The sequence below is a fragment of the Lissotriton helveticus genome, chromosome 7 (genome assembly GCF_964261635.1).
Source record: "Lissotriton helveticus chromosome 7, aLisHel1.1, whole genome shotgun sequence".
In the NCBI taxonomy this organism is placed as follows: Eukaryota; Metazoa; Chordata; class Amphibia; order Caudata; family Salamandridae; genus Lissotriton; species Lissotriton helveticus.
This window is the reverse complement of record NC_136068.1, coordinates 1355802807-1355827185: the sequence shown is the minus strand read 5'-3', so window position 1 is coordinate 1355827185 and position 24379 is coordinate 1355802807. Positions and strand designations below refer to the sequence as shown.

Genomic DNA, 24379 nt, shown 5'->3' with positions numbered 1-24379 from the left:
TAGCCATCCCTGAAGATTTCCGGTAAGAGAGCATTGTCTATAACAGGAGTATATATATTTAATCTCCCGATTTTGAATAATTTTCTAACGGGTGTCCAAACCTTGAAGGCAGCCAGCAGAGTCTTAAACCTTACCCGTTTAAAATAAGCAAAATCAATATGTCTAAAAAGGAGCCCCTTAGCTTCCTCCCCAAAAATTAAACGATAAATAGAAATGTCAGCACCAACAGGTTCCTGACCATCCAATAATAAACCTATATGCCGCAGCGTGATTGCCCAATAATAGCATTGAAAGTTCGGTAGCGACCATCCTCCCCTCTCCCTTGGTAGCGTCATATATTTCATAGCTCGTCTGGGTCTTTTGCCGGCCCAAACAAACCACGAGATAATTCGCTCTATCTTCTTAAACCAAATCAAGTCCACTAACAAAGGAATAGCTCTAAACACATACAAAATCTTAGGCAAAAAAATCATTTTGACCATATTACATCTCCCCATCAAAGTTAAGTGTAAATTGTTGATCCGACGCGCCTCAATATCAATTTTACTTAATAAGGGGGAAAGATTGATCTCGACAATCTCATCCGGCTTGGAACTTAACTCATTCCCTAAATATTTAGCCTTGTCAATCACACGTGGATCTATCAGATTAATTTTCTCATTGCAAATTATTTGCGCTTTGGAATCATTTAGATGATATCCTGAGATCTTGCCAAATTTTGACGTCAAGCTCAGAATTTCTGGCAAAGCAATCTGCGGGGAATCCGTCAATATGGCAAGGTCATCCGCATACCCTAAGATTTTGATGTCTCCTCCTTTGGCTCTAACCGGTTGAATCAAAATGTTAGAAATACATTTTTAAATTAAATGATCAATATAAATGGCAAATAATAAGGGGGAACAAGGACAGCCCTGCCGAGTACCTCTTAGAATAGAAATTGTGCCTGACTGATTTCCCATGACCGATATTTGAGCTGTAGGCTGTTGATATATACTCTGGATAGTGCAGATATATCTATCACCTAGACCATAATGTCGCAATACGGCCCATAAAAAAGGCCAGGAGACCCTATCAAAAGCCTTCTCGGCATCCAGCAGAATTACGGCCATAGGGTCTCCTGAAACCTTAGTAAAATCAAAAAGAGCAATAGTGCGACGTATGTAGTCCATAGTTTCTCTGCCAGGCACAAAGCCGTGTTGTTGTGGGGATACTAGCTTCTTAATCACCCCGGAGAGCCGATTAGCGAGAATCTTGGCATAAATTTTAATATCGCTGTTTATGAGCGTTATAGGTCGATAAGACCCCGTGTCAGTTGGGTTTTTGCCTTTCTTTAAAAAGGCAACAATTCTGGCTCTTCGCCATGATTCCGGAGGTACCTCCCCCCTTTGAACGCCGCGAAATAGCTCTAGCATGACAGGAGTAAGCTGTGATCGAAAAATTTTATACAATCCGCCTGGTATAAAATCCGGGCCTACCACTTTGCACTCCGGCAGGGAGTCTTTCGCTTGCCACAGCTCGTCAATTCTTATTTCGGCATCCAAAATTCCAAGTTCCTCAGGGGACAAAGCCTCAACCTCAACTTCTTTTAGATATTCCTGGATCTCGGACTGCAAAATCTCATCGTCGATAATATCCTCATAATACAATTTTTGATAGTATTTTTGAAAAGCTAGAGCGATGGCCTGCTCCTCTGTCACCAGGCCAGCCTCCGGATCCAGAATAGCATTAATCCGGGTGGCAGACTCTCTTTCTCGGATTCTTGCACCTAGCACCTGTCCCGCTCTTTCACTGTTTTCAAACATTCTGGATCGCCATGCCATAAATTTACCAGCTGCTTTAGCCTGTGATACTTCTATTATTGCTGACTTGGCTATGATAGTCTGACTCTGAGCAATATCCGTGTCTCCACCCTGTAGTATTGCTCGAGACAGTGAAATCTCAGCGTCTTCTAAATCTTTTTACAATCTCTGCATTTTCACCTTCTCTTCTCTCTGGCTTTCCCACCCATATCGGGTTGTCTCCCCCCTAATCCCTGCCTTGAGCGTATCCCATACATTTTGAATCCCGGTGCTATTTAAGTTTTCGTCTAGAAATGTCAAGATCCAGGAAGCCATGACTTCAATATATTTAGTATCCGTAAATAATCCTCTATTAAAGGTCCAAGCATCAGGATTATTCCGACAGATTCATACATTAACCTCAAGGACAAGCGGATTATGATCCGACATGACTCTTGGGAACCTAGTGATACTAGAGCCAGAGATAAGGGCAGCTGAGATAAAAAAAATAGTCAAACCTGGAGCTGGTCTTATGAGGTGCCGAGAAAAAAGTAAATTCCGGATCCTTCTGCTTCAATACAGCCCAAACATCAAGCAGCCCATGTAGCTCCATAAGATATCGCAGGGCCTGATAAACTTTGGGTTTTCTCCCTGTATAAGACACCCTAGATTGATTCAACCATTCACAGCCTAAATTTATATTAAAATCTCCACAGATAATAAACGGTGAGGGCCAGCCAACCAACTCCAAACTCAACCACTTATATAATTCAGGGTCATCAAGTATAGGGCCATAGATGGAACATAACGTAACATTTGTATCCATAAATCTCCCATGAACTATAACCCAACGACCAAGACTATCCACCGAAGATCTAGTGACGCTCATCTTTCCCTTCCGTGCCAAAATTGCCACTCCTTTAGTTTTAGCCTCAAGTCTGGTCCAAGACACCAATTGATACCCATCAAAATCCAAAGTTTGTGGCGTTTAGCCTCAATGTGCGTTTCCTGAAGGCAGAGAATATCTGCCCGCAGGAAGCGCAAATCTTCTCTAACCCGATGCCTTTTGACAGGGTCATTAAGCCCACAAATGTTAATGGTGGCTATACGGATATTAGCCATACTTCTTAACAACTATACCTACAAAGGAATAACAAAAAGCAAAAGAGGAAAAGGAGAAAGCAAAAAACAAATCCAATCCCTTACAACAATCCTGCTTCATGTCGCTTGTTTCCAAAAATAACCTCAAGTCCTGTACAAGCCCCCTCCCGCAGCTCTGCCCCCACCCAAGAACACCCTCCCCCCACCATACCCCAGACCCATCCCCAACCCAAAAAAAGGCAAAATAGGTCAGCAGACCCATGTGATGCCTCCCACTTCCCGAGTGCCCATGGTCACTCCTTGTCTAAATATCCATCCTAAAGAGGAAGGAGCAAAAAAAACAAAAAGGGGAGCCCAGAGGAGAAAAATAATTATTGAACATCAATTAAACATCAGCATATACCATATAAGCCATAGCCATAGCAGCATAACAAATACTCCAAACTCAGACCTCATAACCCAAGCCGGACTTGCCACCCCGACCCAAACCCAGAAACCACAAGCCATCAAACATCAGGAAGTTCTTTAAGATACTCCTCGGCTTGTATTTCTGAAGTGAAAAATCGAATCTTGCCCTTAAAGTTGACCTTTAACCGTGCAGGGTTCATTAGAAACACCTCGCTGCCCTTCTTTTGGAATGGAGTTATCAGAAGGCGCAGTCGCCACCTGCGTTCCACGGTTGCGTGGCAGAAGTCCGGGCGAACGAAAAATAAATGTCCCTCTGCAGATCTCCTAGCCTCAGGGCGGGCTTTCTCAAAGATGGCTTGTCGTAACAAAAAATTACCCAAAAAAATCAAAATGGCTCTTGGTTTGGCTCCAGGGTCGGGGTTTTTTTTCAGCGTAAAAGGAAAGCGGTGTACTCTTTGTATCTCACTTTCCCAAGACCAATGAGAAAGCTCAGGGAATGCGGCTTGGAACAGCTTAATAACAAATCCTCTGATATCCTGTCCCTCAACATTCTCCTCAATCCCTAGGAGGCGAAGGTTATTCCGGCGTAGCCTATTTTCGGAGTCTTCGAGCTTCCACATAATGTCCGCTAGCTTATCATCATTAGCTGTTGTTTTGCTGGCAGTACTCTGTAGCCCCGACTCAAGCTCGACTATCCTTTCTTCCAAGGCCACGGTTCTGGCAACGACTTCTGAGCAGGCCTTCGTGTTCTTCCTAATGGCCCCCTGAATCTTCATAGTCGCCAGTTGTGCTCTCTTATGCTCTTGTCTAGCCTCACTTTGGATAGATTTAAGCATATCGTATAGCAAGGTATTAGATGGGGGTGAATGAGATTCCCCCCTAGAGCCCTTCCGATCAGCTCTTCGCGACCTTGAACCTCCTGAGCCCGTAAGACTTAGCGCAGCCGGGGCATAATCCCATTGGAGGTTATTACTAGTCTCGGACCCATCGCTATGTGGGGAAGTGACCTTAGCCTTACTGCGGCTATGTCGGGGTGTGTTCTTTTTTAGAGTATCAGCAGTTTTTGTGGGGCTGTCGTCCTCCCCATCCGAAGTAAGGCTGCCGCTCTCAGGATCTGCAGTGAGGTCGATATCTAACTCTTCCGCCAGGGAAAAAAAACTATCCCCATCTATGGGGTCCGCTGAGCTCGAGGCTCCTTTACCATTGATCTCATCCACCAGCGTAGTGCGAGAGGGAGTAGTACTCAATTGTAGTTGCCCACTGATAAAGACTGTAGCCGCACTCTCATTGCTCATCCCCTCCGCCCCTTCAGTACTCCTGACTTCTTGAAGCTCTGTCATACAGGATTCTTCCACAATCCGTAATAAAGAGACATTTTCAGGACCACCACTCTGCCCTTTTTCCTCTCTTCTAGAATTCTCATTACCCCGGGCCCCTGTTTTCGATAGCCCAGTCCCTCCCTGATCCCTAACAGAATCCTTAGAGCTCCCACAAACCGGGGAATTTAGCTCAAGAGCAGGAGTGGAATTTTTGCCCGAACGATCTTCCCTCGATCTTTCCAGCGAACATTGCGGGGACAGTAACCACTTTCGCCTGACCGGCCCCCTCCGGTGCGACTGTACAGGCCCCTGCTAAAACTGCCACCTGCCCTGATTTTCCAGTGTCTTTTGTGTCAGTTAAGTCATTCTCTTTTGAGGCTGAGGTAGGAGGAGGTTTCCCTTTAATTAGCCCCTGTTTCTTTGCAGCCACCGCCACAGCTCGAATACCGGGTTTCTCTAGTTTATCCTGTTTCCCCATCCGCTCTGTTTTTTCTCCCGTGAGTTGTTGCTTTTTTGACCCGGCGGGTAGAGCTTCGACCAAGGGTTTCAACATAGTTGCGGGACCAATCCCGCTCCCATTCTTCCGCGGCGGCATCGAGCTAGGCAGAACGCCGGCTGACTCAGCGTTACTCCTCTGTGCTTTCACCGTGAGCCACGCCAGCCAAGCTCCCAGGTGTGCGCGGCTCCGAAGGGCGGTAATAGTAAGCCGCGCAGACCGCAACCAGAGCCTCTGGAACTCCCACTCCCTCAGCATTAACTAAAAAAAAAACGGCGCGTTTGCTGGCCGTCTCCTCCGTCTACTCCGTTAAGGTCTGGCTATCGTTTTCTTGTCTGCTGCTGCTGCCTTTCTCCAGAAGCGTCCCCATAGCTGCTCCACACCATCAGCATTCACAGGTAAGACAGGGAGTGGGGCTCCCTCGACTCAAGCGGCCGACATCTTGCCAGCCAGTACCATTTACAATGCAAAACTCGTACTAGTACAACTGCAATGCAATAGATTTCGCAATTACAACAAAGTGAGCTATTGCCATTTTGCATTACACCAGTTAATTAATGCTTAACGAAAGGAAAAAAAAATAACATTTGCAATGCCAATAGCTCAAAACAATATAATTGCGAGACCTGTTGCATTGTAAATGCTTGTTACCCGCTGGAGTCCTTTTTACAATTTCAATAGATGAAAGCCATAATGATTGGCTTTGACTTTGCTTGTAATGATTGGCTTTGACTTTGCTTGTAATAAATGGCTTTGACTTTGCTTGTTGCTTTAAAGTCACTGAACCTGGTGGCCTTCCCCTTGCAGTGTATACATCGACAGAGAGCAAGAATGAACGTTAAGCCTTGATACCCTCTTTGGTTTTAAACAGCGAATGTTTGTTGCAGTGGTCTGTGGGTTTTGTCCTATGACAATAGTTTTACAAAGTAATTTGCTTTTAAATGTAGGTTCTTCAGCTAGTCCTGTTTGTGTATGGGCCAGCTGATGATTTAGAGTGATAATTCCAAGTCCAGAGTACTTTAGGACTCTACATTGAGTTGGTGGTGCCTGTGTTGGTATATTGCCTGCTGCTTATTGAGCATCTGGAACTGTTCAGCCCCAAATCAGACTTTTGTGTAAAAAACCTCAGTCGCAGCTCTGTTGTGGTGTCTGTTCCCGGCCATATGCCAAGGGAATTTACATTCCTGCATTCCAGGGCTCCATTGACTGATGGCTCGCCTGCTTCCCACTTCGCTATGCAGGATTTGGAGAGGACTGAAAAACGTATGTCTTCTTTTGAGATTTTGCTGAACTGTTACTTTCCCCAGCTATGTTTTTAATTCTACAGTTCTTTTGCTGTATCCCTTAAACAGTCTCCCTTTTCGGGTAAATAAACAGCAAGGTTCTATTTCCCCGATGCGTTTACATTGGTCCGAGGTTGTAGGTAATGTTTCTACTGTAGAGGATGAACATACCTTTAGTGAGTCATAGAATCGTCGTTAGTGACCCTATTAATGATATGACTGCTAAGTTAAATGTCATGCAATAGTCCAAGCTAAGTGTCAACGCCGGACTGTTAGTCTATGTAAGTTCTATGCAGATGAGCATTTTAACTTTAGACAAAGTGATTCATGTGTCTGAATTTGCAATTTCTCATTGACCCCCCCCCCTTTTCTTTTTGTTTTGATATTTTGTTGTTAAACAAAACCACAACACAAGTTAATAGTGCTATGTAATGAGTTGTTTAGACGTTCCTGGGTCTGACTCAGTGGCAGTGAGCAAGGATCTGGGGTGGTGGGCGGGGGAGTAGAGGGGGTATTGCTTTGTCCCATGTCATCTCTCCTCCGCTGAACAGGAAGCAGCCAGGCTCCCCTAAACCAATCACAACGCTGCAATACAGCACTGTGATTGGTCTTAGCACCATGGTTCGGCGCTCAGACGGGGACTTGAGGCCTGGGCATGTTCTCTATGCAGGCTGTAATGCAGCCTGCATGGAGAACATGTTAAAATGTGCATAACTGTTTGGCCGGCCTAAGAGGGCCGGTCAAAGCATCCTGCGCACTTTAGTGTGCCCACCCCTCCTCCTCAGCTGTCAGTAGATCAGCCCTGCCCTCATGCTGCCGCAGCAGGGTAGAATAGAATAACATTCTGTTATTAACATTTTATTTTTTCTTTCTTTTACTGCTACACAGCAGCTGTTGGGTGACGCTCCTCCGTCTTAGCCTTAGCTAGATCAAATCCTCCTTCATTTCATTTTTTTCTAGCATTGCCTTACAGTGATCATAACTGAGATAACCAGATTGTTGAAGTGCTTCCAAGAAGGACACACAGAGCGGGAGACCTGGTAAAGACTCTCCCTAGCTCATACTCCCCTCAAAGTCCAACAGGGATAAACTTTGTTGTCCACCTCTTCAGACTCCAATGGATCTACTCTCTGCCCCCTACTTCTGCTGAGTCGGTCTATGTAGTCAGCGCCCAGATGTATTTACAGCCCAGATAAAGAGGTGACTGATATATAGGTCTCAGATTGTAGCATGTGTGGGAGAGAAAGGCCGGACAGCAATGGATCTAAAATACAAGTCTTGGTGCTAGCTCCAGTAAATATCCTCAAAACCAATAATTCCCTGTGTCCTCATCCTAGGTCTTCATTTATAATATGACAGATGTCCACCAGCTAGCTTAGGGATATCCTCAGCTGACTTGATGGATGACCACCACCCATACCTCTGCCTGCAGTTGAGCTGTTGTGGTTCCATTGACTGAACTCAATCTTCGCTGAACGAACGCCATGTTTAATATGTTCATGCAGGTTTTCTTTAATTACAATTTTTCTTTCAGAACCCCCCCCCCCCAAAATATGAGATTGTGATTGAAAAAGAAGCGTTCCTGACATGCTAGAAGTTTTCTCATACTGCTTGTTTATTGTTCGGTTTCATCAGCCTTTGCCTGGTGGTCCACAGCAGGAACAATGATCAACGCAATGACTGACCTGAATGGGGCAGGCATTCTGTCATACATTGACTAATGCCCCATTGGTAAAATGGGCCATTGAGCTGATGCTCTACATTTGAAACGTGATGCTTACTCTGAATCAAATGGGGTAACAATGAGTGGTGCACTGGACATAAATCACTTTTTGGTGAAAGTTCTGCATCAGCCAATCAACCAAAGAATACATCTAAACAAGAATACATAGCATTGGAGTACTCTGCAATGCAGGCCTCATTCAAAATTAAACTATCAAACGGAATCTTCAATGGCCTTCTATTGAAGTGAATAACCTGTTCTCTTTACACAGTCCTTTGATGCCTCCTTTGGGATTTGACACAGAAAGATTTCCCTTTCTTCATCTTCCTTTTATATCGTCCCAACACCACCTCATGCTATTGGCAGGGTCAACTTGTGCCTAGACTATGGTAATGCTCTATATATTTGTTCTGCAAACCCAGAAAATCAAAATCCCTCAGAGGGCCAAAATATGCAAGAAGTCAAATCTTTTGCCACTAAAAAGGAATTAATAACCTACCAACTTAGAAGCTCACACTTACTCCCAATAAAAGATAAAAATAACTTTTAAGATGGTCTATCTCTCATACAAATGCAAAAAAAAATCCTTTCACAGATAAACCACTTAAACATCTTGTCACCGCTCGGAAATGGGACAACCTCCCTTTTGATAACATGAGAACAGGTGATGTATCCACATTTTTGCACCTCCTTTGGGCTCTGGTGGACATCGCTACCTTATTAAATGTAATCCCTGGTTTAACAAAAACCTTTATATTAACACTATGAAGAGTTTTACTCTCCGTAAAACTCATGCGGGCCTATCTTTCGGCAGTGTCTAAGTAGAAGGCATATATCCAGGCAGTAAAAAGTGGGATCTGTACTGAAAAGAATAGTTAAATCCCCAATTTTTCAAGGAAACTTGTTTTCAATTATAATGTATCTTTTCTTACCTTTTACCTATTATCCCTCCTGTTGAGTCACCTCAAATTATGTGTACAGAGTAGCTGATTATTATGTGACAAAAATCGGCAAAATTGAAACTAGCACATAATGGAAAATTGGTACTGTGTTCTCTTTGCCAAAGACCTGTATGGCAGTGCCCGTTTGTAATAAGTTGATCTGTCGTGCAGCTTCTGAAGTTTAGCTTATTTATACTATTCATTCTGCCAAAGCATCATCCAGAGACCTTCGTCCTGCTAAAGTAATAAACAACTTGCTCATTTTCTAGCTCCTGATCTAATTTTTCTAGGTAGGGTCCTAAATGCTTGGAAGTTTGTATTAGGAAATCACCTATTTAAGTGAGCCTTGTTGCCCCTTGATGAAGTTAACGATAATTAGACTATCTCTCTTTTCTCCTTTGTGGCTAAAATAATTGAATGATTGATGTTTTCCCCAGCTCCAAGCTTTTGCCGAGGTAAATACTGTATTGTGTTCTCTTCAACCTGGGTTCAGATGCAGCTTGACCGTAGAAATTGTGGTCACTGTTGTACTTGATAATTTGATTATGATGCTTAATCAGGGAGAGCATTGATGTTGCTCGACCTCTATGCAGGTTTAACATGATAGACCACACAGCACTTCTCAACAGAGGTCACACATTTGGCTTTCATGACTGGGCCATCAACTCATTAAATTCCTTCCTCTCCGACCCCAAACAAATGGTTAATTTCCCTTCTGCATCTGCTCCGAATCTATCCAATTGGATTGTGCCACATGGATCAATGCTATCTCCCCTTATTTTCAATCTTTACATACCACTTCCCCGGCCAGGGCACTTGAAGACATGGCGAACGTTTGTACATGTACGCTGATAACAAACGGACACTATGTAAACTGCATTCTAATTTTGGTGATTTTTGACGCTTTTGATTATTGTTCATTTCATTAGGCATGTGTTGGCTGCTATCCTTTTAAGCTAAAAGCTAACCAAACAGATGTGATGGTCACTAAGAATCTTATAGATTAGAGAAATGGCGACCCTGCCATGGCCAGATATCATGGGTTATGTCCTCTCATCTGTTGACTCTGTGAAAAATCTGGTGATTTATCTAAATTCCAATCTCTGTAGTAACACAAATAAGTAAGGGCTCAGGCTCCTGTTGTTGGCATCTCCAACTCCTGAAAAACAATTCTGCCTTTTACTACATGGCACCGCTCGCGCACGGCGGCACGACCTCAACATCCTCTCCCACGCCGACGACACCCAGCTGATCCTCTCCCACACCAAAGATCCTCACACCGCCAAAACCAACCTCCACGAAGAAATGAAGGCCATCGGCATGGGACGACTCCTGGTGGCCGACCGCACTAGGAGAACCCCTACACCCACAGAACACGCACGTAACCTAGGGGTCATCCTCGACTCCACCCTCTCCATGACGAAGCAGGTCAGCGCCGTCTCCTCCTCCTGCTTCAACACCCTCCGCATGCTTCGCAGGATCTTCAAGTGGATCTCCACCGAGACTAGAAGGACGATCACCCAGGCCCTCAGCAGTAGACTGGACTACAGCAAAGCACTCTACATAGGAGCTCCGGCCAAACTCCCCCGACATCCCTCCCGCAGCCACATCACACCCCACCTTAGAGACCTGGCTCCCCATCAACAAGAGGATAACCTTCAAACACCTCACCCACGCACACAAGGCACTCCACAACACCGGACCAGCGTACCTCAACACCGACTCCGCCTCTACACCCCACCCGCCAGCTCCGCTCCGCAGACAGCACCCTCGCCACCGTCCCCCGCATCCGAAGAGTGACCGCCGGCGGCAGATCATTCTCCCACCTCACCGCCAAGACATGGCACACCCTCCCCATCCACCTGCGGTGGACTGAAGACCTCCTAAAGTTCATGAGACTCCTCAAGACCTGGCTCTTCGAACAGTAGCAGCGTTCCTCCCGCTAGCGCCTTCAGACCCTCTCGGGTATGCAGTGCGCTTTATAAATGCAATGATTGATTGATTGATCCTGACAGATTTTCACAAGTAGCCCATCACCACCCTTATTCAGGTCCGTCTTGGCTATGCCAATTCTTGCTTCCTGGCTCTGCCTGAAAAGTGAATCAGAAGAGTAGAACTGGGTCAAAATGCAGCTGCTAGAATTGCGACCAAGACTCGCTCTAGGGAGAAGATTACACCTATTCTGCATTGGCTGTCAGTAGCTCAAATAATTAGTTTAATTCACTTGCCATGGCCCCCGAGGTCATTTTTGGCAGTATCCTATCTGTTGTGGCTAAGAAATGTACCATCTACTCCCCAGTACGTTATGTGGGGAGAAGAGCTTTTTCCTTTGCAGCAGCAAAGCAATAGAACTATTTCCAATCAAAGTCAGATAGATATTAAAGGATGAAATCTTCAAAAAAGGTCTAATGGTCCCTGTGGATAGAGTTTAGGGAACTTCTATTTCTTCAGAAATGTTCTTTCAGTAGGTCATAGACCCATTGAACCATGTCTTTGGTGCTGTGTTTGAGCCCTTCCAGTATTCCTACTCTCCAATAATTGGAACATTGAGACTGGGTCTCTAAGTCCTCGCATTTCCAGATTAAAGATTTGATCTGAGTGGCATTCTTAAACTCCTTTTCTTTCAAAGTGTTTTTCAGAGCAGCTACTTGGGGCTTGATGTCTTGCAATTGAGGTTTCTAATCCTTCATCCATAGTATTAACTCTTGCTGAGTGATTCTATCTTCAGTACTTGGTCTGTTTGAACTTTTTTGATTTCTTTCAATATACCTTTGAACATGGCTTTAGTAGAGTGTGATGCTATGCAGTCTGAAAGCTGGAGGACTTGTTTAGAGTTGGAGTTTGCATAGTATTGATTAATTTCAAGATCCAGCGTGGAAAGAGTAATTTGTTGCTCCACAGTAAAATAGGTAAATGGTCCTCTGTTGAAATAGTTGTCTTCTTTAAGTTGTCGGCTCTAGATATTTTTGTTTTTCAGCACCATGACTATATATTTTTTTACGCTTCACACAGGTTTATTAACAAGTTTGTGTAGAAAAAACACGAAAACAGGCAGTAAAGTAATGTTTCAGTCATAGGTACTACTAACTAAGATTTGTATACAGACCTAAAAGCACACATTTCATAGCAATGGAGCTCGATTAAAAAAAAATAGTCAGTGATGCGATAATATACAGGTAAGTGACATTGATTATCCATTAGTAATCTAAAGGTTCTTTTTAAGGTAACACTGAAGTGGTTGATAGTAGCAATACGGACATAGGTGACTATTGAACATGGCATATTAAGTTTAATGTACATCTGCATCTCCACTGAGATTTGTGAAAAACAGACTAACATTAAAAGTGTACCAACTATGACTTTTTGCGTCAGAGTTGTCCTAAATGTTAGGAGTCGGTATTCTTTTGTAAAAAGAGACTTTTTTTCCCCACACCCCAGTGAGTTTGATGAAAGCTTTTGACTTATTCTTTCCATCTATTTGAATGGAAGTGTAGTACATTTGCAGAAATTATTGTAACTGTTTAGTCTGATTAAACTATGTTATTTTTCTTAATGTTTAAACCTTTTATTCATTTACACACATTTCTAAATAAGTGTCTGAAATATTAATCACAAAATTGTAAGGCAAGTCGTACATGGGTTCACTTAAATTTGAGACGGCAGTATGAGAATTTATCAGACATGCGTACTTTAACCTTTTCAATGTTGTTTTCTTTAGACTTATTCCGGATTGTTTTGCGTGGTTATAAATCCATACAAGAATCTGCCCATTTATTCAGAAAACATTATTGAAATGTACCGAGGAAAGAAGCGCCATGAAATGCCACCACATATTTATGCAATTTCTGAATCTGCCTATCGCTGTATGCTGCAAGGTAAGATTATGCTCTCTATAAAGAACTTTGATGTTCCCATTCCTCCTTTTAAAAGTTGGTTTTCATTGTGATAATAAATGAATATCTAAACCTGGTAACTTACGATCACTGAAAAGGTTTGCCTGCCTTCGTGGGTTTAAATGGCCAGATATCTACAGGATGTCCTACATCATTGTAAAATACTACTTATCTAATTTATAGCATTTTTTTTTTTTATGTAATCACCTTTGAATGTTTGCACTTTTTCTGAGCTTGTTTCACATCCCTTTACTTTTTATCATGTTTGTAGTTCTGTTGGGTTAATGCAGAATGTGATAGATGATGACATGGGTGTTAGTTGTATAGTATGGCTACTGTACTAATTTGGTTGCAAATATTTTAGTATATTCAGGGTTGTCTAGTGAAACTGACTGCTGTAAAATATTTGCAATACTATGCCATACTATGCAACTCTTAAGGTGATATTTTGTAAATAGTGTTGTGAATATTGTGTAATGCTGAATTGTATTTGAATTTTGGAATTCTTATCTGTGTACAGTTGATGCTATTGAATACTTAGCTCTTCAGCTAAGCACTTTATTTGTACTTACTTACTAAAATAAGGTATTAATAGTCTAGTGGGACAATAGCACCAGAGGTGGGAACTGTTGCACTGGTTAGACAAAAGTGGAGTCGGGGCCAGTAACTTACACTATACTTAAAATTGCCTACCCCCACCCCCCAAAAAAATTGCATCTGTTGCTGTGCATCTGGGCAATCGGGGCACCATGCAGTTTGATGTAACAATGGTGCACTAGTTTTCTCGCGTAGGTGGATGTTTCTTCCCTTTGATAGTCTGGTTTATTATTGTGAATGGAGTAGCCACTTTGACATGGTGGCTGTACTTTTAAAATGAAACCGTTGTAAATCAAACTGACAGTCCTGAAAACAAAGTGAAACAAGTACAAATACTATGAGGTTTACCCTGCTTAAATAAATGTCAGTCAATATAAACACAAAGGAAGGGATGTGTGGGAAAAGATCCAAGTAATTTCTGTAGAGAAAACAAATTAGTCTCTACATAGGGGCGCTCAGTCCCCAGGCCTACTACTTACTTAATTATTCAAGGGTCCCTTTCTGACTGGCTTTGAACTCAATTACAATGCACTGGGTATCCACACAGGGACTTTACTCCCGTGGCTTTGTCTATCTTCCGAGAACACTCGCACTAACCAGGGGAGTGCACCTGTTACTCCAACAGTGCATTGTAATTGGGTCCGAAACCAGTCGGAAATGGACTCTTGAAGTAATTGCTGTACCTGTGCCTTGGAAGTTGATTTTTGCTATGTGTATTGTTACGGAGTGGTTTTTCCGTCCGGCTGGGTGGGGTTTCGGTACCAGCGTCCTTGCGCTAGTTTTTAGCGTACTTGTTGCCCATGTCCTGATGAGGCCGGTCTGAGTAGGCTGAAACGCGTCGATAACACGAATTGGAGGAGTCCGGCTGAGTTATACTCAAGATACTTGGATACACACTTTTTCTGGACTGTATGGAGGTTAAAATGTACCCTCCTATGTGTGTACGGGACTTCCTTCCACACGGCTGGCGTACGAATTGGTGTGGTTTCGCAACCGTAATAGGGCAGGTATGAACCTTGAAATATTGATGATCATTGTTTTACAGTTCTTGTTATGTGTTTTATGTGTGTGAAAAACAAACTGAAGTTTATAATCCATCCGGGCCAGAATCGTGAATGATTAATTCAGTACTAGGCCTGGGTACTGAGCGTCCCTATGTAGAGACTAATTTCTTTGTTTTCTCTGCAGAAATTACTTGGATCTTTTCCCACACATCCCTTCCTTTGTGTTTACATTGATGTGATTGCCTAGATGTGTTGGGGTGATTAGGGCAAACCCGTTTACCCACATAAATAAATAGCAATGGCAGCTATTTTTTTATTCCATAAAATGTCCTTAACATTCTGCTTTTACATTATTCCTCACTATTTTTTTGATCTCGCCTGGGCAGTGCATGCACTGTCTCTTCGAGACCTGCTGTATCTTTGAGACCTGCTGTGGCTAGATATGGGCTTGAAGCACCACCCATCTTTTTTTCTTTCAAAATGTATGTTTGCATAGGAGGCTACAGGGAGAGCAGGAAAGCCTTGTTCAGCAAACACTGTGTAATCTGATGCATTAATTTGACTTCACTTTTGCAGTTCTCATCGGGCCGTTGGTGTAGGATTTCACTTTTGCAATTCTCATTGGGCTGTTATTATGTGTTTGTTACTGGCATGGCGGCAGCATGCCAGCTGCTTCAGGAGGCGCATGGCGTGTTACGCAACATTCTTGACCATCCACCATTCCATGGTCTTCTCGGCTTCCCTGCTTCCGTCTTCGGCATGCCCTCCCGTTTCTGTACAATTCCTTGTTTGATTCACTGTCTTTTTAGGTCTCGCCTACGTAGCGTGCATGCGCTGCATATGGGGACCTTTAGCCTTCGTTCTGCTCTTTTTTGAACCACCTACTCATGCTTGTGGCAGCATTCCCCTTGCGGGAGCGAGCAGGGGTGCGCCGCAAGCACGAGTATGTGCTTCGAAAAAGAGCAGACTGCTCTCAAGCGCACGTGCGTGCGCCTCTCTCCTCGCCCACACGTTATTTTTACTTGTTGTTCTATGCCGCTGGCGGTCTAACACATGACCGGTTTCCATAACTACGGGCAAAGGGACTTCTTGTTACAGATTCCTGCCTTTTAATGGCCTCCTGGAAACATGGAATAGTCAGCTGTGTACAGAATATGTTCAATATGTGGAGTGACATACAATCCCAGAGTCAGGGCAGCCTGTAGCGAGAGTGAAACAATCCCGAGAGCACCAGTGCTGGAGGCCTAGCTGCCTCGCACGGGGTAGGCGAACTTCCCCCACCTGCCTGCGGTTTTATTTGGAAGAGAACAACTCTCTTGGAGGTCACAGCCCACTCCACAAGCAACAGCGTCGATGCCAAGAGGCCAAGTCTCTTGAGAGGCACTTTCATGATGTCTTTGCTACAGCCAGCAGCACTTTGAATGCTGCGTTGCTCATAACTGTTTTCTTTAAAAAAAACACACACACGCATTTTTCAGAATTCAATGTTCAATTGGCTAAAAAGTCCACATTGGACCAAACATGACATGGGGGATAGGCGTGGTAGCCGTGGTACATATGAAAATTTACCAGAGAGGCCAACATTCTGAATGGGAGTAGAGTAACCAATTCTCTGGCCTGCCCATGAAGGGCGTATGCGTGCTGGCAGGCTGCTGGGGCGGAGTGTAGGGCTTCTTAGGAGAAAGTCAGTACACGGTTGCCTCATCATACTTTTCAGCTGAGAGTATATTGCATATGTGACACTGACTACAAGTCACAAATTGTAATTATTTTTCTCTTGCGATAGATAATCATATCTTTAGGATCCGCAGTACCATCTGAAGTACTGCAGATCCAAAAGCAATGCCAGGAGAAAATGCACCTTGGTGCAGTCAGATCCTTTTATGTTTTTTAAATCCTAGACCCGCAAATTCCAAGTGTTAACCCTTTAAATCCTGATTGTCAACTTTTTTAAATGCTAATGTCTCAAAAACGACTTAACCGTTTTACAGCAATCCATTTAAAACATGCTTTTTGATTGCATTGCTACTTTTATGGCAGGTTTAGTGTAAATACATTGAGTAGTTCAGGCTGTAGGCACACATATGAGCCGAATATGCTATGGGAGCTAAAATTGAAAAACACTCCCCACCCCCCTCCCCACCGCATCCCCCCGCTCCCCACACCTCAACCCCTTTGCTTTTTCCCCGCCCACCTCATTCTTTGCTTTTTTGACCCACCCCTCTCGACTTTTCCCCCTGAATCCCACCCCCTCTACTTTTCCCCTACCTCCTCTACTTGTTTTACCTCTATTTTTTTCCCTACCCACTCTGCTTTTTTTGCCCCGACCCCACCCCCTCTATTTTCCCCCCACTCTACCTGTTTCCAATCTCTACCTTTTTCCCCTGATCCCCCACATAGGCCTCCATTTTTTTTCCACCACCCCTCCACTTATTTTCTCCAAAGATGGATCCTCACAAAACTTGGCATGCCAAAGCTTAGTTTATGAAGCCAGTACATTTCAAAGTTTTTGTTCAAAGCCATTAAAAGGATCAAAAGAGAACTATAAATTATTTCCTGTGATTCACATTTCTAAGTTCATGTGCAGGGTATTTAGCTTCTCTAAACGAATAAAGTTTAAAATAAAACAGCATTTCCTCTTTCTTTCAATGCTAGTAAAACTAGCATTGGCATTGGCAATATGTCTTGCTTTTTGGACCTTATAAGCGTTTAGTTATCCAGCACAATATCCTTGGTGCATCATCAACTGTTGCATGGCTAAACACTTATAAAGTCCCAAAGGTGAGACCTATTGGCTATGCCAATGCTTGTTGTATAATGACATGCCCAGCTAGTTCTGCCCTGCAGCCTCTTGCAGCTCGTCGTTCTAATGGTAGGACAAGTTTATTACTGGGTGTCTTTCCTTCATTCTTTCAGTATTCGGTTTCATGGTACAATGTGAGATTTCCTGCTGTTATACTTGTTCATTACTGGCATGGCGGCAGCATGCCTGCTGCTTCAGGAGGTGCGGGGCATGTTTTCTTTCGTCAACACAGCGCCCGATGAGATTCATCTTTTAACATGGCGGGCACGCTTTTCTTTTCTTCATCAGCACAGCTCTTGACAGGACAGGAGTGGGTTTGTGCTCTACACCCTCCTAGCCACGTTTCCCCCCCAGATCACAGCTGCATGGCGGGGCACTGCTGCTCCCCCTGCCCATTTGTTTTTCACATTTTTATATTTGTTTTCCAGCATTATTGGCAATATGCTAAATCAAATGTTAGGGCTAGGGAGATAGGGCCATATGTAGGTAGCTAAATTGCGATTGCAAATGCTGAAATTTGCATTTCAGTGTTTGTGATCGCAATTTGGGCAGTGTACTATGTAGCACCCAAAAACCCACTCGCAAAAGAAGGAATCGCAAACTTTGCAATTCCTTATTTTGCAAATGCATTTAAGGAATTCCAATTTGCGATTCCTTAAATGCAATGTAGGAAGCACCCTCGATGTGCTATTTTGGCTTAAGGAATCGCATTTTACCACCAACTTCAGGTTGGTGGTAATTTGCGATTTCTATGAAAAATTCAGTTTTTTGCATATTTCAAAGTACCATGTTGCGCACGTACATGCCCTTATTTCAGGGGTTCCACAGGGTGTCCTATTGACAACCTTGAAATTGCATTGTCAATTTGCGATCCTCTAATTGGGAATCGCAAATTGAGAATGTCTTCCCTTTCAGTCCTATGGGCCTTCTAGCCCATAGGAATGAATGGGAAGGTATTCTTTATATGCGAATCTCAATTTGCGATTCGCAAATAAGGAATATGTGGGATTCGCAAAATATTTCGCTAATCCTACCTACATTGCTTTTTTGCGATTCTCTAATTGAGATTCCCTAAAACATGCAATTGGAGAATCGCAAAACCTATTTTACCTACATATGGCCCAATGTGTCTTAACCTCCTCTGTGTATCGAGGAATTTTAAGTGCCCAAACACACTACTGAAGCTAACTGGGGTTTTTGATTTTCAGTATGCACATTTCTGGGTTGCTATGATTGCAACTCCCATGCTTTTCGGGTTACTCTATCTCTTAAGACTTCCTTCAAAACATACGTTTTTACGTGCTCCATTTATAATTTCTATTAGTATTCATGATCATTATGTAGCTCGCCAATTTTTTCTTGCTCCTTCCATCCCACCGCAGCCTCCGAGGCAGAGGGTTCTTGCAGATGCAGAGCCATTACTGAAGGTGCCTGAGTTTATTTGTATAGTGCTCTTTAGGTCCGAAGGCTGTTTCAGAGAATAATAAAAACAAAACGCAAACCTCTGAGATCCCTGCTAATCAAATGAATCTCCTGTCCCAAGGCAATGAATGTAAGGAGCAGCATCTCATAGATGAAGTTAGTTCTAAATGTAAAGGGTTACAGATGTGAATAACATTTTACAGCAAGATTTACATTCCTCGGCTTGTTTTATTTCTTGTCTGGTAGTATAGAATGTTTGTTTGTAGATGTGTGCATTATTTTGAAAAGCTCATGTTTTGTCTTCACATTCACAGCCTTGAAGCAATTTGCAGATGGTCACAAATGTGGTTTACAGATTAAAAAGATGCAATGTACACTATATTTACAAGTATACGTAATATATGTTAGGAAGTTTGTATTTTCACTTCAGCTGCAAACGATGAGAGGATGAGGTTGTGGCAGTCCGTCCTATGACCAAGTACCATTATTACCGCAGACACCAGCCTTTCTGTGGCAGCCTTCCTGCAATAGCTTCTCTCCTCTGGTAGGTGAAACCATCTGCCTGTTTCTTTCTGTAGCAACTCTTCCAATATCTTCTCTCCTGGTAGGTGGAACCTTTTGCCGCCATCGCTACTCCATCCTGCCCATTAACTTAATAACAAGGAGCCCAAAAAGGTCTCCAATTATATGTCCAAACATCAGTTTTTCATTTTTTATTCTTAACACACGAAGAGACAGACTGAAAGAAAATCTCCTGTTTGGTTTTTTATTTGTCACCAAAAAGGTAATGATATCCACACAGTCCCCCGTTTCAAATTTCAAATCCACACATTTCAAATCCACACCACATAATTCTAAACCTACCACATACATCCAATACACACCACAAAATTAAGCATCATGCCACAAAATTCACCAGCACACCACATAATTAACCTACACTACATACCACTCCGCAAAACACCATTCCACATAATTACACTCTATAACACAGTCCCTCGCCACATAATTCCTCTACGCTCAATACCACATAATTCCATAGCCCACCAAACCACATAATTTCAATACACAAATCCACTCCACACAATTCCACAAATAATACAATACAACCCACATAATACCACTACACACCAAATACATACACTCCGTAACACATAGCGAAAAAACATTGCTGTTTACAATGCCAATAGCTGTAACTCAAACAAATGCGAGACCATTTTTTGGAGGTGCTCGGTTACTTCAGATATTTTCTTTACTGGCAGTTTCTCCCAAGTTAGGATGCTTTAATTTCCAGAAGTGATCTGATTGATGCTCAGAGAGCTTCCCACATCTGCATTTTGAGCTGTGAAACAATCTGTTCTTGCTTTAGATAGCAGATTAATTCCAGTCTTTTCGTGCTTGTTGGATCTCCATTGATAGTTAGCAACAGCGAATAGTAGTGCCAAGCCACAGGATCCTGAAACATTTTGAAGAAGAGAAAAAGAATTTCAAAGATGTGCATCTCTATATGCTAAGGTAGTAACTGAATTTTGTCTTCTGATTTGTTTAGAAAATAATTAAAAAGTAATTTGAAACAATCATATTTTTGGTCCCTTAGTAGCTGTACTTTAAACTGGAAAGACCCGATTGGAATAGGGTAAAATTACACCAGACATGCAGCTGCTTTGTTGAGCTCCAAGATAATACTGCACCACTAAGTGAAGCATTCCCTTCCATCATGACTTGATGGTCATAAACACTAGCTAGAATATCACGCTCATCACTAATAATAGTGACCTTGTCAATGAGGCTAAACCTTTGTAAAAAGAAACTGGGTGTGTCCACCATAGAGATTTCTTGAGACAGTGTTGAAAGAATGAATCAACATCCAGACGGCTGATTACAGATACCTGAAATTGGGACTGTATTCATGACAGCCATGGAATTAGCATTTGCTCTGTAAGTGAGATTTTAGTATTCACAGAAGAGTTTGTTTGCTTTCTGAAAGCATCGAAATATAAATGATATGATACACCCTGCTATGTATTTCGTAGTGTGGATAATCTAATTCTGATAGTCATATTGACTAAGTTATTTCACTTTACTGAAGTGTTTACCTTTTTCTGTATAGTGACATAGATCACTAGTCCGATCTTATTTATGTATGAGCTGACTGCTAAGTTGAAGTTGTTGAATTTAGAAATATATAAGGAAAATGAGTTTGATTTATGTAAAAACCTGAAATTAATGATGTTTTCCCTTAGATACTCTAGAAAATTGTGTAGGGTTCCTATGAAGACATTCTTTGAATTTTGCTTAGGCTATAGCAGGATAAAGCGGCCAATTGGAATACAGCTTTCCTTGATAGAACAATATTAAGTTACCATAAAGCAGATGAAATTAAAAGAAAATGTATAAAGCGTGACAATCACCCAGGGGTATTTAGGCGCTAAGGAGATCCTGACAGGTTAGAAAGATCCAGAAGGTGCCAGATTTATTTGATAAAGAGCCAAGTTTTTTAGGTTTTTCCTGAACTCGAGTAGATTTGTCATAAATTGTAATTCTGCTTGAAGTGAGTTCCACAGTCTCGATGTGCATAAAATGAAGCCTCTCTACCCCAGTTAGCTTTGTTAACCGCGTGCGCGCTAGCGGTTTTCCCGCTGCGCGCTACGATTCGCAAAAACCCTCGTTACGTGACAAGGTCAGCTCGTCACACGCGCAGCGCAGGTAACGCCCATGACGAGCTGACCTTGTCACGCGCGTCGAAAGGGTTAAATCTGGGGATTACCAAATTTCCACTTGTAGATGAACCCTGCGAGTGTGCTGGGATGTATCATTGAAAATGCTGTATAAAGTAGTCGGGCCAACAGTTTGTTGTGCCCTAAAGGCAATGCAAAGTGCCTTAAACTGTATATGTTTATCTATGGGGAGCCAGTGTAGTTGGATCAGAGTTTGAGAGGCAGATTCATGTTTCAGAATGCCCAGCGGTTGCCGTGCTGTGGAATTCTGTAGCGTTAGTAACTTATATAACAAGCATTTGCAATGCATAAGGTCTCGCATTAGGAAAGTTTGAGCTATTGGTATTGTAAATGACACATTTGTTATATATGTGTTGGTTTTGAAAATAGCAAAAATAATAGCTTTGTCATTTACAATGCCAATAGTTATAACTTGTGACACCTATAGCATTTGTAATGCAATATGTGTTGTATTCACGTGACTTAGATGTATTGATATTACAAATAACAATGGCTTTGAATTTTTTTAATAATTAATACTTAAATAAAAGTTATTGTAATTTATAATGGCAATAGCTTAAACTTTTGTAAATAACTTTTCTGAAGAATATGTTCAGTGTATTTTATTGTGACGAAAATCCAAGAACAGAAGTGAAATACTAACCTCTTTTTGTGACATTTGTAATAAAGCTTGAAACATTGAGAGATCATATTTGACCCAGTTGTTGGTAAATGGTTGCACAGATTGATGCTGTGGTGGGGCTGAGAGATGTTGTGGTGGCGACTAGTGATGCTGTGGCATTCAATGATCCTGTGGTAGCGCATAGTGATGTTGTTGTGGTAGCGCATAGTGATGTTGTTGTGCCCCTTAGTGATGCTGTGGTGATGCGATAGATAGAGTGAGTGGGATAGATAGATAGAGGGAGGGCGATAGAGAGATAGAGGGAGGGCGATAGAGAGATTGAGTGAGCGAGATAGATAGGTAGATAGATAGATAGGAGTGAGGGCGATAGATAGCTAGACAGATAGATAGAGTGATGGCGATCAGTATCTAAATAAGTAGATAGAATGAGGGCGATAGATCGATAGAAAGATAGATAGAGTGAGGGCGATAGATAGAGTGAGGGCGATAGATAGATAGCGTGAGGGCGATAGATAGATAGAGTGAGGGCGATAGATAGATTGATAGATAGAGTGAGGGCGATAGATAGATAGATAGAGTGAGGGCGATAGATAGAGTGAGGGCGATAGATAGAGTGAGGGCGATAGATAGAGTGAGGGCGATAGATAGCGTGAGGGCGATAGATAGAGTGAGGGCGATAGATAGCGTGAGGGTGATAGAGTGAGGGCGATAAGATAGAGTGAAGGCGATAGATAGATAGAGTGAGGGCGATTAGATAGAGTGAGGCCGATAGATAGACAGATAGAGTGAGGGCGATTAGATAGATAGACTGAGGCCGATAGATAGAGTGAGGGCGATAGATAGACAGATAGAGTGAGGGCGATAGATCGATAGACAGATAGAGTGAGGGCGATAGATAGATAGATAGTTGTGTGTGTGGTTGTGTGTGGTTGTGGTTGTGTGTGTGGTTGTGGTTGTGGTTATGTGTGCGTGGTTGTGTGTGTGTGGTTGTGTGTGTGTGCTTGTGTGTGTTATGCTTTGTTTTTCTATGTTTTGTTATGCTATGTTTTGTTGTGTTTGGTATGCTATGTTTTGCTAGGCTATGATATGTTTTGTTTTGTTATGCTATGCTATGTTTTGTTATGTTTTGTTATGCTATGCAATGTTTTGTTTTGCTATTCTATGCTTTGTTATGCTATGCTATGTTTTTTTGCTATCCTATGCTTTGTTTTGTTATGCTATGCAATGCTTTGTTGTGTTTGTTATGCTATTCTTTGTTATGCTATGTTGTGTTGTGTTGTGTTTTGCTATGCTATGCTTTGTTTTGCTATGCTATGTTTTGTTATGCTATGTTTTGTTATGCTATGTTTTGTTATGCTATGTTTTGTTATGCTATGCTTTGTTATGCTTTGTTATGCTATGCTCTGTTTTGCTATGCTATGCTTTGTTTTGCTATGCTATGTTTTGTTGTGTTTGATATGCTATGTTTTGCTATGCTATTATATGTTTTGCTATGCTATGTTTTGTTATGCCATGTTGTGTTATGCCATGTTTTGTTAGGCTATGTTTTGTTTTGCTATCCTATGCTTTGTTTTGTTATGCTATGCTCGGTTTAGTTTTGCTATCCTATGCTATGTTGTGTTATGCTATGCTATGTTGTGTTTTGTTATGCTATGCTATGCTATGCTATGTTTTGTTATGCTATGCTATGCTTTGTTATGCTTTGTTATGCTATGCTATCTTTTGCTATGCTATGCTTTGTTTTGCTATGCTATGTTTTGTTGTGTTTGATATGCTATGTTTTGCTATGCTATTATATGTTTTGCTATGCTATGTTTTGTTATGCCATGTTTTGTAATGCCATGTTTTGTTAGGCTATGTTTTGTTTTGCTATCCTATGCTTTGTTTTGTTATCCTATGCTATGTTGTGTTTTGTTATGCTATGCTATGTTGTGTTGTGTTTTGTTATGCTATGCTATGTTGTGTTTTGTTATGCTATGCTATGTTGTGTTTTGTTATGCAATGTTTTGTTATGCTATGCTATGTTTTGTTGTGTTTGTTATGCTATGCTTTGTTATGCTATGCTATGCTGTGTTGTGTTTTGCTATGCTATGCTTTGTTTTGCTATGCTATGTTTTGTTGTGTTGTGTTATGCTATTTTTTGTTATGCTATTTTTTGTTGTGCTTTATTACGCTATGCTTGGTTATGCTATGCTTGGTTATGCTGTGCTTGGTTATGCTGTGCTTGGTTGTGCTGTGCTTGGTTGTGCTG

General features: G+C 42.2%; 1 protein-coding gene across 6 annotated transcripts in view; it reads left to right on the top strand.

Annotated features, from left to right (window-relative positions):
* The window catches only part of MYH10 (myosin heavy chain 10), a 1407286-nt gene that overhangs the window by 47960 nt on the left and 1334947 nt on the right, over positions 1 to 24379 (top strand). For all 6 annotated transcript variants that reach the window (XM_078654665.1, XM_078654664.1, XM_078654663.1 and 3 more), the window contains exon 3: positions 12768 to 12924. In XM_078654665.1, coding sequence (XP_078510791.1) covers positions 12768 to 12924 — 157 coding nt within the window. The remainder of the gene's footprint in view (positions 1 to 12767; positions 12925 to 24379) is intronic.